The sequence below is a fragment of the Dicentrarchus labrax genome, unplaced genomic scaffold (genome assembly GCF_905237075.1).
Source record: "Dicentrarchus labrax unplaced genomic scaffold, dlabrax2021, whole genome shotgun sequence".
Lineage (NCBI taxonomy): Eukaryota > Metazoa > Chordata > Actinopteri > Moronidae > Dicentrarchus > Dicentrarchus labrax.
The window spans coordinates 9,252,099-9,271,165 of NW_026136709.1; the positions used below are offsets into that span (position 1 = coordinate 9,252,099).

General features: G+C 41.8%; 1 protein-coding gene and 1 long non-coding RNA gene across 6 annotated transcripts in view; one reads left to right on the forward strand and one right to left on the reverse strand.

Moving 5' to 3' along the window:
- Window positions 1–3,461: 3,461 nt before the first annotated feature.
- LOC127369794 (uncharacterized) lies at window positions 3,462–17,512 on the reverse strand. 2 transcript variants are annotated; one of them, XR_007886115.1, is made up of 3 exons: window positions 17,414–17,512; window positions 4,195–14,282; window positions 3,462–3,911 (listed from the first exon to the last, which is right to left on the reverse strand). It is a non-coding gene; the product is annotated as an uncharacterized LOC127369794 (long non-coding RNA). The 2 variants fall into 2 exon arrangements; XR_007886116.1 differs by lacking the exon at window positions 17,414–17,512 and having other exon boundaries at window positions 4,195–13,850; window positions 14,169–14,280.
- Window positions 8,630–19,067, forward strand: part of zgc:101569 (uncharacterized protein LOC449822 homolog) — a 45,638-nt gene continuing 35,200 nt past the window's right edge. For all 4 annotated transcript variants that reach the window (XM_051411520.1, XM_051411519.1, XM_051411518.1 and 1 more), the window contains exons 1-4: window positions 8,630–8,771; window positions 10,087–10,257; window positions 13,247–13,344; window positions 14,190–14,334. In XM_051411520.1, the coding sequence (XP_051267480.1) occupies window positions 8,630–8,771; window positions 10,087–10,257; window positions 13,247–13,344; window positions 14,190–14,334 (556 nt within the window). The remainder of the gene's footprint in view (window positions 8,772–10,086; window positions 10,258–13,246; window positions 13,345–14,189; window positions 14,335–19,067) is intronic.

A 19,067-nucleotide genomic window follows, 5' to 3' on the forward strand; every position in this document is an offset into this window, starting at 1 on the left:
TGTTTCTGCACCACATGCTCTCTTCTTCTTATCTCTCCTTTCAGCACTCTGCCTTCAATACCTGTCTTTTTGAATTTCTGAAATGTGTCAGTGAATTCAAAGGGAGAAAATCTGCCAACAGGGCAGGATATTTTCAATTGTTTCTATCCCAGGTTCCTTTTATCAAGTGTTCTGATGCTTGTGGGGCTCTATGCTCACTGAAGATGATGCCACTTTTTTCTAGTGTCACTAACAGCATTACAAGCATGACATTGTATCCTCCTACTGACAGCTAATTCTCTTGCTTATGTTAATTAAACAAAAAAAATTATAAGACTACATGAGGCTGGATTACGTTTCAAGATGGGCTTGTTTCGCAGCATCCCTCCGTCCTCTCCTCTCCTGTTTAAATCATCCTTTTTGATCTTCCCTCCTCTTTTATCTCCTCTCCTCTCCTTTTTTCTCTCCTCTACTCTCCTATTTCGCCTACATTCCTCAGGAGGATATGGCACAGGCTCAGTGCCTGCTGTGTCCTCTGTCTGTTTGTCCTCTCTCGCTCTAACTTTCTCTTTTTGTCTCTCGCCCATGCTCCCTTACTTAGTCCCCACTTTTTCTTCTCTTTCTCCACTCGCCTCCCTCTTCCCTCTCTCCATCCCTCTATCAGTCCTGGGTGTGAGAATGTATCACCCCTGATGAGACACTGTTTGGCTCTGTGTGCACGCCTGTGTCGTGTGTACGCCTCGTAGCTGCGCCATTTGCTATAAATATGCAATTTTTTGGCCTCCCTTTGCTCAGCATGAGTAGACATCATACCAACTTGCCATCATGTTCCCCCACTCTCCTGCGCACACAGATTTATACACCTCCTTGAGTTATTTATTTAAGTGTGTAGGAGCAGTAATAGGCTCTAAAATTGCTGATACGATTGAGAGAGCAGGAGGCTTGCAGCGCAGATTGCAGAGTTGGCTGAATGGCAGGACTCACAGAGCTCCTTCAGCAACTCTTACCTTTGTACCTCTTTTTTGTAGCATTTTGTACAACTCGGTTACACTGGAGTTGAGTTTGAAGGCAGTGAGTTTTGATTTTCGTTAGCCGCTGTTGAGCTTTTTTAAAATCCTTTTTCTAAAATCATTTTTCCTGTTATCACTCTTCAGTCCTACTTAGCCATCGTTTCTGGCTTTGACGCCGGCAGAATAGTGGAGGAGATGCTTCATGCTCTGACTGTGTTAACACGCTGTAATTTTCAGCCTGGTGGTCTTAAGTGCCACTGCTGTTTATGAGTGCCTAGATTCCTTTAGCCTGCCAGTGTGTGTCTCACACATCATGACTATTGTCTGGCATAAAGCACCAAAACAAACTGAAACTGAGAATGTCTTGTTGACTAACCCATTGGCTATTTCTAATGTTTTATGACACATGAATGATGATTTGGTCCTGGGGGAGGGGAGGGTGGGTTTAAATGTGGTGTATACATGCTTCACAATCTCAGCTGTTAGAAATAGGAATGTCAAAACTGGAAATACAAGCTTTCAGCAATTACAACTGATAATTATGATCATGATGAGGCTCTTTTTTTCGCCTGGTCATCCTGCCTTAATGTTTAATGAGAACTCTCTTTAATGAGTTTATGCTTTCACATCTCAAACCATTACCTTGGGCAAAGATTTTAGCTCATGTGTGTTTCGGTTCAAGTCTACGAAACTACTCTGTAATGTGTATAGCAGGAAACTCTGAGGTTTGTGTGTAACAGTTCATGTCCATGTGTGCACGCATATGTCAAGTGTGTATGTCCAAGGGTTTCACTGAGCTCCAGCAAAGCCGTTATATGTACATGTGTACACAATGTGGTCAGTTCATTCTGTTTTTCCACCGGCCTGCCTCTCTCCTCACCTCCTATATTCCCTCCTCCCCACTTTCTCTCTCTCTCCACCTCACCACTGGCAGGGCTCACCAGTGAGAGAGCCCAGTGTGTTGGACTGGACAGAGGGTGCATTGTACCGGTTGGCCATCGGACGCACACACAGACGCACACAAACATCTCAACCATACTGACCGCCTCACACTGGGCAGCCGCAGTCTGTCTGGCATACATTGGTGACCTCACAGCTAGCTACTGGTGCGAAAAGTGTGTGTGACGTGTGTGAGTAGAGGAATCAGCGTAGCTGGAAAGGTCACAGCTTGTTCTTGTTTTCTCTGCCTTTAGTCATTTCTGTGAAGGGTCTACCGCTGCAGCAACATTTACACAGATGTTAGAAAAGGATTTCGGATGTCTCTCTGTCTTTGTCTGATGAGTCATCTCCCAGGATTTAACTTCAAATGTAAGATTTTGAGATGCATAGTTCAGACAGAATACCATGTTCCTATTACAAATTAGGTGAGAAGTCTCATGATCTCTAAGATAACAGCTGTGGATACATTTGACTTGGTACAGCTGAGGCTGATGGGAATGTCATTAGTTTTGCAGTTTTTTTTGTTACAGATAAACGTATTGGACAAATGATGTACAGTGTGATTATTACAATCATGGGGACATGATTGTCTGTAGCAAATTTGATAGCAATCCATCCAATAGCTGTTGAAATATTTTACTAAAAACCAAAACTGTCAACCTCATGGTGGCACTAGAAGAACAAAGTCTGTAGGATTCTTTCCCTAGGAAACATGAAATTAATTTCAGTCTGGACCAAAGTGATGGACTGACATTGCAGTCCCCTAGAGCACGACAGAGCCCCATTTTGTTTTGGTTTCCAAAAGACATGTCAGGAGAGAGTAGGCCAAACCAGTGGGTAGTTGTACTATTCATTAGTTTTTGTCAGGGCTCCTGTTGAGAGGGGGATCTGGGCTCAAGAGTGCTGCATTGGTGGAAGTGTCTGACAGGGTTTATCTCAATGAATCAGCGTTTTTTGTTTTTACAGATTTGACTGTTAATGCACCCTGGTGTGATTGGATGTCAAATATCTAATTGAGAAGACGTGGAACATTCTTAGTGAAACACATTCCATAGCTACTGCATAGTTTCTACAGTACTGTCATCAGTTAAGAGCATAGTTTTGTGTGAATGAAAAAACAACTTGTGGGTGTGTTGAGGTTGTCATCGGGCCGCACTGCAGAAAAAGAACACAGCAGTTACTCTGACTGGGTTCTACAAATTGGTCTCACATCAGTACGTTTATGGTACTTTATGTCTGTTGCTTTAGATCAGCAATCCAGTAGACAGTATAAAGAATATAGATTCTGGCCCAAACCCCAGCTCCAGTAAGAGCCTCAGGCCAGGTCCCAGAACAGCTCTACCCACAGTCCCAGACAGCCTCACCCATCAATAAAACAAACCAAAGAAAGAGGGATGAAATGTCGAGTGTCTTCTTTAAACACTCAAGTCAAATCTGGAGTACATATTTGGCGTCCAAAAATCTTGAGGTCTTAAAGTCCTAAACTAATTCATGTGGAGACAAATATGAAAATGAATCAAATGTTCTATTTTGCTTGCAACCTTTTTATTTAAATGAGATTCTCTAGTTCAAAGAGCCCACTATCTAAGCTCTTATTGCTCCCGCTGCAAACCTGCTTACTCCTGGCAAAGCTAAACCATGGGGGGGAATCAAAAACAAGCAGGAACAGCACAGTGTGAAAGGCTCCACACTACACTGACGAGATGTTAAAATCCTGCAGATGCTGTTTTAGGGTCTGCAGATAGAGTTTCAGGGAGGGCTCTTAGGTCAGCAAAAGTAGGCGAGAGAGTTCAGGTTACTGCAACAAAAACTAAAGCGCATATGTTTTTTCTTCCTTCACCAATCTTTTCTTGTCTCTTCTCTTTTGTTGCCTTTGCTCATCTGGTTATCTCTCCCCGTCTCTTTCTTCTCTTTTACGTGTTCTTCTCTGCATCCTCCCACACTCACTCCTCTTCATTTCTGGTCCTGAACTGTCAGGCCTCTCTGTAATAAAGTGAGTGGTGAGTCAGCGAGGATCCAGATACCCTGATAAATCTCAGCGTCTTGAGAGTTGAGAGTGTGAAGCAGGCTATAAAGTATAAACACCCTGCTGAACTAAAGCCCAATCAGTCTTTTTCTGACCATATAAATGACAGGTATATTCACATATGATTGAAGAGACTGTCCTGTAGATGAAAAATAACAGTTTTTTGTTTGGGGATGGAGGGCTATAAAATGTCACAAAAACTGCTTTCAAGTGATTTAAAAAAAGCAAACTACAACTTACTTTCATTTCTGCTGTGATGAAATGTTATGACGCGTTCATGTGTCATCCACTCCTTCCTTAATGTTATTTTTTCCCATTTGGCGAATGCTTTTATCCTCCTCTCCTGTGACTGCATTATCAGAGTGGGTGGCTCCTGTGGGAGCTTAACATTACCCCTGTCCATCATTTCTACACACAGATCGTTACTACTTCTCTAACAAAATGTCAGCCAATACAATGTGAGGGATCTGGATACATTATGGTGTCGTCCTTTTGTCCTTGAAAGAAAGAGCCGTCCCACAAGCCAGCAGCATAGTCTGCAAAAAGAGAATAACATAAATTACCCCACATTCTATCTAACTATATTTATCTTGAGATAAATAAAGATTAACATTGAGCTAATTTGTTATCTCAAGATAATGTGATTAAGTAAAAGAGAAAACAAAATCCTTAGATAGTTATCTGGTGATACAGTAGTATATTTATCATGAGAAAATCAGTTTATTATTTTATTATTCCATATTCAAGTGTCTGTACTTACCTTACAAACCTCTACTGAAAACCTTATTACAGAATCATCTGTCTTTAACTGCTATACAAGTAAAGTTATCATGTTTAGTTTGGTCTTTCCGGCAATAGATACTAAAATATCCCACCAGTCTCACTGGACTGGTATTTTTTTAACTGGTATTCTTCTGTCTCACAGGCACATGGACTCCTTTCAACCCAGTGACGGTGCGCTCCATCATATGTAAGTAGCTGCTGACAAAGACATTTTCACACAACTGCCTGTTGTTCTCAGACTATGCAAGTTGTTTATTTGCCTCCTTTCCATGACAACCGGATAAATTCATTATGCTTTGAGCACTCCGAGGGCAGAAACAAACTTATCTTTGGCTTCAGTATCTGCTGCTTTAGTGGAAACCTGCAGCCATCAATAAAAGGGAGGAGGAGAAAGCATCTGGAGGAAATAGGAAATTTAGTCTCAAAAGGCTCTCCGATTGCCTCAGACTCTAAGTATTGATCTGTTTACACGCTACACTAGCTGTAATGTGCAGGACAGGTGAGGTTAAAAACTTTAAACTCTGCAGTGTAGTCGAGGACCAGGTTAAACTATTGTAGGTCAGACTGTACCTGGACACAAATGAAACCAAATATGTTTTTGTACTTAAAGGTATTATTGAATCTCTCCTTTTGGAATCTGGAAGAATGTGGCTGATTTATCAACGTCAAACTCCCTTCACAATTTATACTACTACTTCCAGACACAAATATGTTAAACATATCTTAACCCAGGTCTAATGTGTACTTTGTTCCCTTTTTGTTGTGTGACTTGCAGAGTAAATCTTTATAATTCCATCGCCTCCCCTTCCCACTGTACCATACTCAGTAAATCCATTGTTTAATAGTCCCCCAGCAAGAAGCATATCCTGTGATAACACTCCCTTTGTTGGGAGGTAATTGGATTGAACCGCACGGGGGTGAGGAGTAGAGTATTGGTGGTGGGGGGATCAAGCAGTTTGCCTTCTCTGTTATAATGCAAGAGTTAGTCAAGTGTGACACCCATAGTTTACACTTCTCTGTCCCCCGACAGAGAAATGGGGTACCATTTTTGCTTTCATGTCATCCAGCTCCGTGCTGAAGTCCAACATGTCGCGTGATTAAAGGCATACGTGTGGCTAGACGCGACAGAGAGTGAGTAATGTTTCTCTCTCCTTCAGCCATGTTCGACAGGGAAAATAAAGGCGGGGTGAACTTCAACGAGTTCGCCGGCGTATGGAAGTACATCACAGACTGGCAGAACATCTTCAGGACCTACGACAGGGACAACTCTGGCTTTATCGACAAGAACGAGCTCAGACAGGCGCTGACTGGATTCGGTGAGCAGCAAAGTATGACTGTGTATTTCAGTTTGACGGATGTGGTGGAGGGCTTCATAGCTGTCTGTAGGAATGTCCTATTTCTGGATCAAAAGGTCAGATTTTGTCTTTTCATTAGCTCTGTGTGATTGGATAGACTTGCATGTCACTGGAAATTGCTAATTAAAGGAATAGTTTGGAAGTCTCTTCTTGATTGACAGTCACTGTCATGCTATAAAAACGTATGTTCACAATCATTGTTATTTAGTGCAAAGACACATTCGTGTTTCAGATAAAGCTAACATGATTCCACTGAACTGCTGTAACTGTCTGTGTCTTAGTGATTCTGTGTTTGCACCTTCTAAAAATGCCCAAGGCTTTCAATGTGTTTTTGAAATTGTCGCTGACAACATATTTCAGTAATGCCTCAGTGACAAGAGCATATCATACTGATGGTGGCAGTTCTGTGAAGAATACCTTTAATTCAACGTATCATGTCTCAAATACTACTACTACCCCTCAGCTCTGCAGCAGTCTGTTTTAAAACGTTATCCTTCGCTATAAAGTCATGATGGCCAGGCTTTCTATGTACTCACCAGCCCAGTACATTGTTGATGTCTTGTTTGCTGTGTTGTTTGCTGTGTTGTGTACAGGCTATCGTTTATCAGATCAGTTCTACGGCACGCTGATAGACAAGTTCGACCGCCAGAGGAAGGGACAGGTTGCCTTTGATGACTTCATCCAGTGCTGCATTGTACTACAGGTAACCCGAGTCACACTCAATCAAAACTAACTGTATAATACAATTCATATTTCTCCGAACTCATGCACATACATGAATATAGGATGTCCTTTGGTTTAGCACTTGAATCACAACAAGGCCACTCTTGCATTCATAAGATTCAAAGGGGGTTTTAATTATGCAAACACATTACAGTCTTGCCTTTTACATTATTAATCTTCTGTGGAAGTTCCACTTGAGCCTGCCATGTTCTGTTTCAGTAATTTCACACCCATACAATTGAAGCTGCAAAGTATGACTATAACCTTTCATTAATACAGCAGCTCTTGAGATACACTTGGATAGTTATATAACAGTAGCCTTTGAAGTGCCTCGCTCAAGGTATCACATCACAATAACTCTAGCTCCACTTTATTTGGCACTTTTTCAGAAATATATTTGATTGAGTGATCTTGTGTTGATATATGCGTATCCCCAAAAGTATAGTGTAAAGAATTTACTTATTCTATTCAGTGACCCAGTGTTGAAGGCCTGTTATAAAAGAAAAGCGTTCAACATCAAATCTGTCTGAATAAATGTATACCATTACAGTTTGGTAATTCATTATTTTCCCTTTCCCTTCCACAGAGGTTGACTGACGTGTTCAGGCGGTACGACACAGACCAGGATGGCTGGATCCAGGTTTCATATGAACAGTATCTATCCATGGTCTTCAATATAGTATAACGCACACGGATCACCAGAGAAGAGCACAACTGGACACAACTGTGCCAAAGCTACCGGCACCTCCTGGATGTCTGCCCCGGTGGACACTACAAGATTTTTTTAGCCCCAGTTGAGCTGTTACACACACATTTATAAATTAATACGACTTAAAGAAACCTTCAGTTGTTTGAGGTTGCTCTGCCCTCCAGATGACAGTATCTGGAGGTACAACTACAAAGCTTGATGTATTTAAAAAAAAAAAAATCTTGTAGTGTTGTGTTCAATGACCAATCTGAGCTAAGTCTGTGTTGGGGTTGGGGAAAATTATGGACACATCCTGTCTTTCTGTCTGTCAGTCCGTCTGTTATTGTTGACAAACTTTTTAATGTCTTAACTTTAATTGATACAATTAAAAAATAACTCTGTTGAGAGTAAAAATGATGCATTGTAAATATGATTTAAGATGCTTTGCATGCTTTTCAGGGAAATTTAGCCCCATGTTGAAGCATGCTTTCCCTTTCTCTTGTCTTTTCCTCAGCCCTATTTTGCTCAAAGCCATGTTTACAGAAACGGTGAAAGCAGGTCATGTTCTGCTTTGAGATTCACTGACATGCCAGCTTACATGCCATATTTGTACAAACTTATTTTTAACAGCAAATCTTCAAATGTTAGAACATATACTTTTTGGTAGAGGGTAAGCATAATGCCTTTTAGTATGGCTTATTTTTTGTGCATGATGCCTTAAAATGTGTAAAAACAACACAAAAAGAGAAATCTTTTATTAAAAAAACTGAAAATCTGATGGTGGAGTTTGCTTCAATCATTTACAGGATCACAGAGCCACGTTGCACTGCAGGGGGGGACCGGTTGACCTGTAAAGTGGCTCAATGTCGCCCTCTGCTGTACGTTGGCAGTTTTTACCACTGCAATGCACCAATGTGGCCCAGAACCTTGTGCATTGTCTCTGTTTCTATGGGGGAGTATAAACGTGTTGCGCCTTCATATTAGAGTTGAGTTGAAGTCTGAAGTTAGCTGACCTGGAAGGATACTTCGCGGTTAGCGCAGTCTGTTGCTAGTTATTGAATATACGTTTGAAAATCATTTTAAACACCATACCGCTGAATTTGTTGATTGTTCGTGAGTTTAAGCAATGGCGCTGAAACATTTTCCGACTCTGACGCACATTTTAGGTGCTTCCTATAAAAGTAAAACATTCGGACAGTCGACAAAAGCGAGTTTGTTGTTGGGGAAACCCTTCAGCTCTCCGACGGGAGGTGAAGACACAGGAGCAGGTATGTGTGGAAACATGCAGTAACTTCATACTGACTGTAGGGGGCGGCAGAGGCTGCCATAGTGCCAGCACGGACATTAACACACCTGTACTCCATCATAACTCTTGATAAACACGAGAACTGTGGGTCTTCATACCATCAAGATACCATCAATAACATAATTTAGAGGCAAAACAGGCAAAGCTCTCTGAACGAGCCAATAAACATTTCCTCAATTGAATAAAGAATAAAGGTTAATTTCACACCGAGCTCAGCCCTTTCCACACTCCACTTTTACTCATCATGGGTAATAACAGAACTAACGCAGGTGTAATGAATCATCTCAAATGAGGGCTCCCTTCCAATAAGACATGCCAGTGACTCAGCATGCACAATACAAAAAGACCTGGGAAAGTATTAAACCTAAATGGTATGCAGCCAGTATTAATATTTTTTTTTAGTCCCAGCTGTAGTTTTTTGCTATGACATGTTAAAACATGCTATGAAAAAAGGGCCACCTGTTGCTTTCCTCTTATTACTTTCCGTTTCTGAAAGCCTTTTTGCTTCAGTCAGATATTAAAATAGTTGATTAGAAATTCTTAATTAACTAATCATTTCAGATCTATTCATAATTAGTTTTTGCATTAAAATGAAACAATTCAATGTGACCGTAATGTTTAATGTACATTTCTCTGCTGGCTCACTGCATGTTGCTCACAGTCAGTCCTGAAATGTGACATAAAATGGAAACAAACACTACATGTAGGTAGTTAAAACATGGTTCCACTCCCTTGCACACACTGCACTTTGTGATAATTTGTTTGGGGTGTAGCAGAGCAGAAAGGGCGGCCTAAGACAAATTGCCTTTTTTTTTTTTTTTTTTCCTCCATCCTGATGTGCCTCACTTCTTCTGGGTTTTGTTTAGCAGTCTCTTCTCTAGCCGGTGCGAGTGAGGTTAATGCATCCAGTAGCCTTTGTTTTCCTTGCTGGGCTCTTTGGATGCAGTCGCCTCTGGCTGCGGTTGACAGCTGGATTCCCTGGGATGACCCCAACAATGTCAGGTCAACTGCCTGCTGCAACCTCAAGCCACAATCACTGGCGCACACACATATAAACACACATTGAGATGGAGCGAGAGCCAAGACCTTCGCCTCAGCCGGGACCATCTCTCTCATTGTTTCTGTTATCACGTCTGTCCACATAAAACCATTTACATTCCATCTCCATCCCTCCTGCCGTGAGGGTTTCAACTTAATGTCTCCGGGTCGGCCTCTTTCTAAGTGTTGTGGTCAATATTGGTTTCTGTCTGTGCATCTTTATCATTCTCTGTCATTAGTTGCGGGACAGACTGTGGTCACGGAGCGCAAGGGGTCTGTGGTTACCGTGGGGATAAACCGCCCAGAGGTGCGTAATGCGGTGAACCAGGAGACGGCGAGGCGTCTGCTGGAAGAGCTGGAGGCCTTCGACCGCGCACCAGACTTGAACGTGGCTGTGCTGCATGGGAAAGGTAAGAGAACTGCAAACTGTTGGACAGGAAGCTGCTATCCTGGCTCTGTGGGAAGGTCCATCACCTACCATCACCTTTAAACCTTAATCTGTACAAAAACTAAAGACTTAAAACAACACGTTGTGGCTTTTCAGGGGATCATGTGCTAGACTATTTCTTTCCTGGGAGAAGTAACTTGCTGGACTCTCCACTGGTTTCTTGGCAACGTTGCAGTCATGACAAGTCTCATATTTTAGCTTCATATTTGTCATACAGTCATGAGAGTATGGTTGATCTTTTCATCTGACTCTCAGCAAGAAAGCACATTTCCCAAAATATCAATTCTTTCCTTAAAGAGAAAATCAGGGAATTTGAGGTATTGTCTTGCAATTTTAGGTACTTTTACAAAAGGTTCATTTTATGTCAGAGTGTATTTTATAACTTCCTATTTTCATGGTTTAATAAGTAAAGGAAATCAAACCAGAGAGAAACATTATCGGTCATAGAGGGGCTCTGATGCAGGTATGGAACATCACGGGATAGTCATTGAAATGTCTTTATTTTTCATCCTCCTTCAGCTCTTCATCTCATCATGTCCTCTGTCCTCAGCACTCGACCTACTCTCTCTCCCTCACTTTCTTTCTCCGCCTCTTTTTTTCCAGCCATTGCTCCTTGGGCTCCTTAGATCTAGCCAACATACAGAGGTGACCAAGCTACCACACACAGTAAAAAAAAAAAAACACACCTGTGGGGTGGCCTGCACTGTGTCAGCCAGAATCATGCCAGGGCTCCCAATACCTCTAAAAATAATCATCACACACACTGAATGAACTCCTTCCCTCAGTGGAAATAATGTCTTCAACCTGGATCAACCTGTCTGCTGTATAAAGTACCCTGTGGCCTCAAGTGACACAAGTATGTACTTTGTTTGGTACTTCAGAGGTTGGAGCCTCTCCAGATGACGGCAGCTGAGTGCCACTAGTCTCAGCTGTGAAAGGAAAACTGTGTGTGTGTGTGTGTGTGTGTGTGTGTGTGTGTGTGTGTGTGTGTGTGTGTGAGAGTAATTAGCTCGTGTTAAATGGGTTCGCAATGAGCGGCACAGTAGGTCGTTCCAGTTAAAGTGGCTCTTGTGTGATTTCCACGATGTCTGTAATGTGCCTTTAATTGTTCCACCGCACATTCCTGTCAGCAGGTTGTCCTGTGTTGCCGCTCCACCGTAACAAGAAGACTGACCTTCAGCAGCGATTAGCAGTGTGTCTGCGTTATGAGATGACAAGCAGGGAGGTTCTAGTTTGGATGTAGTGTTTCTGAAACACATAAGGAAGCCATTTTGATCAAATTAGCGCCAACACGATAACTCTCTCAGCTCTCGTTTTTCGGTGTCGACGTGTTTTTTTTAAGTCGTGGAATTGAGAGTAATTGCTTTCTGCAGGTTTTGAGTATCCTGGCACATATTTGGAGTGTTTGGGATTTGGATTTCTGTGGGCGTTTGTGGTCAGGTACAATCTAGATGTCAACCCAGCTGTGTCACTACAGCTGAACTGAGATGAAGCCTCACTAGAGCCATAAAAACACATTGTTCAGTGCTAAATCTTTTTCTTTTTGACAATGTCTTCAAGTGACGAACATATTTTCTCACTAACTTCGAGAGTCGGTGGTTTTATTTCTCCCAAGATTTAAGAAACTGGATGGAATTTGGTTTGTGGTTCTCACAGCAGCAAAACATTACATTAACAAACTTCAACAGCAGCCTCTCCTCTAAAAGACTGCGCCAGTTCAAAGGTGTTGAATGGGGATGAGGTTAAGGCCTTTTTACACAGCCTTTTTAACTCACATTTTGACTTTTCATAATAGGAAACAGCGCAAGTGTCACTGGCTCAGATCTGGAGCTGGTTCCTGGGCGTCGCATACTGCTCCTAGCTCTTAGGAGGCTCATTTTCCTCCGTTTGTTTTATATGAAAAGAGACTTGAAGTGGTAAAATGTTCTAGTAATTCACAAAAATATAATATAATACTAATAATATAGTTAGAGGAACACCTAAAGCTCATGTAATTTTGTGTCATTTTCTGCTTTACTACCCGCCATAGATTCATCTTCCAAGCCCTTGACATGACTGTTCACATACTTTTGCTCATAAATATACTTTCTACAGAAGAAATAGTCCCTTTGAAAACGGTGTGTTCAGCATGGACTAAGAATTGTCCTTTTTTAATGCTTAAACCCACAAGGCTTCACCTCAGTCTCCCAATCAATGCTCTTCTCTCATTAAAACATCTCTGATATAACTGCACCGCTTACTTTTTAAACTTCATGTCCAACTGTTAGTCGCTGAAATGATAATTGAATACAGTTTGTTTGTCCTCTCAGTTAACTAACTTAACCTCCTCTAAGAGTCTAAATAAAGCTTTAAGACCCTCCATGAATGGACCAGCTCTCCATAGCTTCTGCTCTTTTTTTTTTTCTTCCTACAGGGACAAAGGGGTTTAGGGAGCTCCGTCACATTGCTGCTCCCATAAACAGCATGACGCACTGTTTTTCTATAATTGCCCTGCGCTGACCCACAGCTGTAATCAAAGCTCCCAGTTGATGGGTGTTGCTGGCACATGTGTTCGTTATAATCATTTTCATTACAGTTACATTAAGGAGAGAGGAGGATTTTATGAGTCCCTGTCTGAGCCTGTGACATAGTGTTTGTAGGCCTCTTGGGTAATGTTGTAATTACCACATGAATCCAACGGAAGGGGCCGTGGTCGGAGCGCGTTAGTCTTCCATTAATGAGGATAATGCGTATGTGCATATGTGTGCACATGCGTGATCTGCGAGCATGTATGGGATTTGGGCTCTTTAGGGAAGAGAAGCAATCGTGTGCCAGCCAGCCCAAAGCAAGCTGCTATCCAAATTGCAGCCCTCGGACTCCAGCTCAACTTGTTGTTTTTTTCATCCTCATCATTTTCCCTTCCTCTCTGACTTTCCATCTGCCATACTTTGTAATTTTGTGGTCTCCTCCAGGAGGGAATTTCTGCGCTGGTTATGATCTGAAAGAGCTGGCCAATCACACAGCCTCCCTCAAATTGGAGCAAGATGTCACCAAGGGTCCCGGTCCGATGGTGAGCGCTGTTTGGGCTGTGTGTGTGTGTGTGTGTGTGTGTGTGTGTGTGTGTGTGTGTGTGTGTGTGTGTGTGTGTGTGTGTGTGTGCGTGCTGGTGAGGGTTATATCTATATTTCCTTATGATCTTAATAGAAGGCTAAAGGTTTTCCACAAAAATATAAAACCAGAAGATGTGGTCTATAGTGATTGTGAATATTTTTAAGGGTTTGGGAAGACAGGTAGTGGTGAAAGAATCAGGGAAAGGCCTCAGGAACTACAGTTGCGTATGTGCAGATGCACAAAGTCCTGAGAATAAGGATCATAACATAAATGAAGTACTGTATGCTATAAAAACTGTAGCCTACATTGGGTTGCATGTGAAGTCTTTGGGATTGAGTGGACCTCCTGTGCAGAAAATTATAGCACTGTATCTCTGTCCAGAACGCACAGTGCTTCGTTTGTTCAGCGACAGGCAGGACTTGGATCATTTGTTGCTCTTTTCTTTGACCAGCTTGAGGAAGAAATCTGGAAATAAAATCTGGAACAATTATTGTACATAAACCATAGACATCAAAGAGGCAAAGAGCCTGAAATGCAGAGTGAAAATATACATTCATATAGACATGTTTCAAATATTCACACAGTGGATTGATTGTACAAGCAGTGTTGCTGCGTTGTTAACAATGTGTATTCATTCTGTGTTTATTTTACTGTGCTTTGAAAGTCCTACACCTTTGCGTGTGTGTGTGTGTGTGTGTGTGTGTGTGTGTGTGTGTGTGTGTGTGTGTGTGTGTGTGTGTGTGTGTGTGTGTGTGTGTGTGTGTGTGTGTGTGTGTGTGTTACTGATGCGGTTGTGTCCTGCAGGGTCCATCCCGTATGGAGCTGTCGAAGCCGCTGATAGCAGCAGTCAGCGGCTTTGCTGTGGCTGGAGGGCTGGAGCTGGCTCTGCTGGCAGATCTGAGAGTGGTGGAGGAGAGCGCCGTCATGGGGGTGTTCTGTCGCCGGTTTGGTACGTTTGACACCTCATGCTACTGCTACCACAGCTACTGTACTATGCTGTACTGTACTTCTGCTCCTTTCTTCCGAAATGCTACTGGTGCCATTGCTGCTGGAGGCTTTGTTACCTTTATTCAAGGTAGTTTCACTGAGACGTTAGGGCCTTGCTTGAGGGCAACTCAGTGTTGGGAATGAAGGAGATGGAAGCACTGCTCGTTCACTTCCTCCACCCAGGTTTATCCTTGTCAAAAGATTGACACAGCGACCTTCAGATCACAGGCTTGAACAAGACTTTTTCTTCAATTGATTCTTTTACTAACTACTGCCTCAGCTTTTATTTCAGCTAATATTGCTTCTTAAAGTTTCTCTAATGCTATTATTACTACACAATACCACCATGACAATTAACACCACCACTAGTTCAAATCTAGACTGCCACTAGTAGTCGTAGCAAGAATATGGTAGTAGTAGCTGTGCTCTTACAGTTGCTGCAACTATTTGAAACAATTCTCTTTACTTGTGCTATTATTACCTCAACTACTCCCACTACAGCTACTTGCTAATAGCGTATCTTCTGTCAATATTCACACTGCTGCTACTAGTTCAAGTGACTTTTTTCTATTTGATGTTCTTCTTATAGTAGTGGTACTAATTGGCACACTCAGTTTCTCTTCTTGTCCTGCTGCTGTTAATATTACTACTCTCATTACTGGCAGTGGATTAGGAATCTTTCTGCTGCCACTGCTGATAATGTATAATACATTTTCAGCAGACCAACTCTCTTCCCCCTCATTCTGTGTTTTGCGGCTCCGTGCTGAATGTATGATTGTGTTTTTCTTTGCATCTAAGCATACATCATCTGTCTCCTAATGCCAGGAAGTCGACACTGTTTCTATTTTTCAACTTCTGTCCTCTGTTATCACCCCAGCCTCCTCTTGTTTGTGTGCGAGGACCGAGTCACAGTGCGATAACACCAGTGACTGTGACCTTTTGGCTTCACAGCCAGAGTCTGCTGGGTAGTCTTGATAAGTAGGAGAGGAAGCGACCGACTGCCAGGTTTCCACTGCGGGGCCAAACAGGGCTTACATATTATTTATGTCACACAATTTCCTCATAAACAACATTTTCCTTTTTTGGCGTCTCATAGCTTACTGGCACGGTTTGCCCGCTGACTCGGCTATAGTTTTAAAAGAACAAGTAGTACTTTGGATCTTCTGCTGTAAACACTTTAAGCTAATCTTGATCCCAGCAAGTCATGGTTGGCTTTACTATGTAAAAGCAGCTCGTGTTGGACCATTGCAGCATCTCTCATATAGCCGTCATTGCTTTAGCCATGCTGCTAAAGGGTTTAAAATACGACCATGGTGTTTATAAATACAACTCTTGTACTATAATTTACTGGCAGTACTAGATTTAGAGTGTAAACATGCAGGGCTTATCATCTCAGGCCTGTAATTTAACAGGAGAGCATCCTGGCAGTGCCCTTGTCTTTCAGTCTTTCCCTTCAGACTGTCTGGTGGCAAGTCTTCAATGGCAGGCCACGCTCGAGGCTCTCTGCAGTGTTACTTTTCACTTACAGAACCATTTTACCATCATTATTGTAGATGATTCATTCAGTATTAATTTAACATCTAAGTTTTTTGGTATTTTTGTTTTTCTAACATTATTAATACTAATATTAATATTACTAATATTAATAACTCCCTGCTATTGCTAAAATTGTTCTTGCCTGCTCTTCAAGGAGTTTAAGGCTATTCTGGTCCTGGTTTGAAATTATTTATATAATATCTAAACATATTAATATATTAATTGTATTTAAAAAGCACCACAATTTAATGCTCCATATTAATAGGAAAGGGGGAACAAACCTTCACTAAAACAATATCTAAGTGTGTTTATTATTTCAGTCAATTCAGTTAGTTCATTGCCAGGACATTGTTGCTTCAACACCTTTTTGGTACTTAAGCAAAATAAGGAGTAAAGTTAGGGGATGGAAAGGTTTGTCACTGAAGATTTTTCCAGTTTTAGAGGCAAAGTTATTGTATAGCTGTTTATATTTAGACAACATTTGAGACATTTGGATTCTTTTGTTGTATGAAAAAAAAAAATTCTTTGCATATGTCCTTTGTATGTCATTAATTTGTGCCATTAGAATCAAAAAGTTAAAACATTGACTCAAGTTTTAAAAATAAATAACTCGCCTAGAGAAAGGATCATGCTTGCTACTAATTCTGTATTTTATCTGCTGTTAACATTCAAATTCTAGCAGCATCTTGCTGCCTGCCAGAAACAGAAAAGGAGAAGTAGGAAAATGTTCGTATTGAAGATAGAGGTTAAGAGTAGCGGAGACACGGGAGAAGACACACAATGCCAGAGTTACTTTTTTAAATTTTAACATTGCATTATCTGTGTCATCTGCACACAAACTGACAAACTTCTTTCAACAGAATACAAAAATCTAAGCGCTAAGCGTGTCCAAATAGGGATGAAATTAATCTGAAGCCTGCACTCAGACCTCTTCCATCAGCTCAAAACTATGTTTGGGAGGCAGAAATGAGCATTACTGCGGTTTCGACACATTAAGTTACACATTTCCTCCCAGTAATTAATTCTCTGCCTCTTGATTGCCACATATCTTCAAGGCTTGTTTGTCAACACATTTGAGTCGTTTCCCCCAGCTTAGTCACAACCACTGTGGTTTTTCATTCAGATGTGCATTTAGCAGAGTGATTATTACTGTGACTGCTGGTTTTCAGCATTTGTATACCCCTCTGTGTAGTTTGATGCCGCACAACCGGCATCTTCACCCCGTCAAGCCTGTAGTTAGTGTAGTTTGAATTGTGGCGTGGGTGAGGCAGCATTAGTTGGATTTAATGGTGCCGCATTCCACAATGAGACATTTCTCATAAGACCGTGAGTTTAGAAAAAAAAAACAGACTTTGCAGTGGAAAAGGACCCAGCAGCATGCATTTAAACTGACTTTATTTTGCTAACTTTAAACAATTGAAAACCAAACTTCCCTACCCATTTACATCAATCGCAGCTCTGCTCTGTGGGATGCACAGTTTATTTAAAGATCCTGTGTTTCTTACCGATTATTTCCTTTTAATGGTTGAATTCTGTAACCGTTTTGGGGTCGGACACAGATGGCAGCAGCCGGAGGGAATCCCTGGTGGCTTTGGAGTCGAAAAACCCTCAGAGGCTCGCTGCAGCGCTCTGATGTGGGCCAATGGCAACCATAAGGATCTGACAGCTTTCTGGCATGTGATTGGCTGCCGAACCTGTGGCTTCCTGTCTGGGGCCCCTCTGCCCCGCCGAGGAGGAAATGAGAAGGAGGAGATGGTTGCGTCACAGGAGTCTGGTATTAGTGTCTACTGCTCATTGGATTTTTTTGAAAGACCTGAATGAAAAAACACTGAGCTTACCTAATTCCCTGATGTTATTTTGGTTCCCTAAACCAGAGGAACATCTCAAAGCAAAAAAAAAAAAAAAAGTTGGCAGCGGAAAAGGAAACTTAAAATAGTTCAGTAATACTTCATTCAAGGGTTTTCCTTTTTAAACGGTGAGGCTAAATCAAGCAAGCACGGATTGTTACGATAGTACTCCTCTGATTTTCCTGTTTGAAATGGAGACCGCTAAATGGAGACCCTTTCTCTCCTTCCCAGTTTCAAGTCCTTGTCTCCTACCTGGACGAGCAGCAGATAAAGAGTGCCAAAGGAGGAGAAGCCACATGTTGAATCGAAGTCAAACCTCAGTCCAAAGCTGACATAGCTTTGGCCAATTCAAACACCCGCTCAGTGAGTTTGAAACTGAGTGACATAGTCCAGTGATTACATCATCTCGCCTCAAAACCGGCACTGTTTTTGAAACTTCAGGTTTCTTTTCCATAAAGAGTGAATGGACACAGTAGTTGTGTGAGACAGAGATCGGACAACATTTTAAGGGCATACACTGATGGCAAAATATGGGCATTATTTTACAAATGGCTTTATATTAATCTAAAGGCAAGTAATCACAACTCATGTCTTTACTAAATATTGACTTATTTGAAACTTTGTTCTTGAAATGTAGTGACTTTGGGGCAGATTAGGTTGCTAATAGGATCTGATCATATTTAAACTTTTATTTTTGGTTCCTTTTTACGAGGTGCTACACGTCCATTTTCACGGTTTAAGGCCCTGTTTGCAGCCTTGGTGGTCTCACATAATGGTGCTCTGCACAGTAAAGAATACACAGCCCTGGTATTAACTCAGTGGCCTAAATATATGAAATCAAGTTAACTGTGTGGCACTCATCTTTGACCTAGCCCAATGGCAGTTATTTTCCTCAATTCCCAGTGAGTATTTCAAAATGTGCCTCTGATTGAAGGTCTGCTCTTTTCCCTCTGTCCATTTAGTCTGGAGCAGTCCGGAAATCGTTAATCCACATCAAACTTAATCGCATTACCCTCATGGGAGGCCATTGTAGTGGGTTTTACTTTGATGTGGTGAGGACGCCAGCAGCACCAGCAGCAAACGAGAACACCTCAGTTTGTCATGTTTCACACTCTGTTCACTGGTTATTAGCAGCTGTAGATGGTGGATGCCCCCGTGGAGTGTGGTCTCCTCTCGTCACTCTTTGGACCAATATCAGGCACAAAAATTATGACTTTTCAGGGCTAAGTTACAGAGCAGCAGTCTCTCAGCTGGTAGGGATTCACTGTCTTCATCTGACATTTCAGCAGGGCGAATACTTGCTGACACGTGG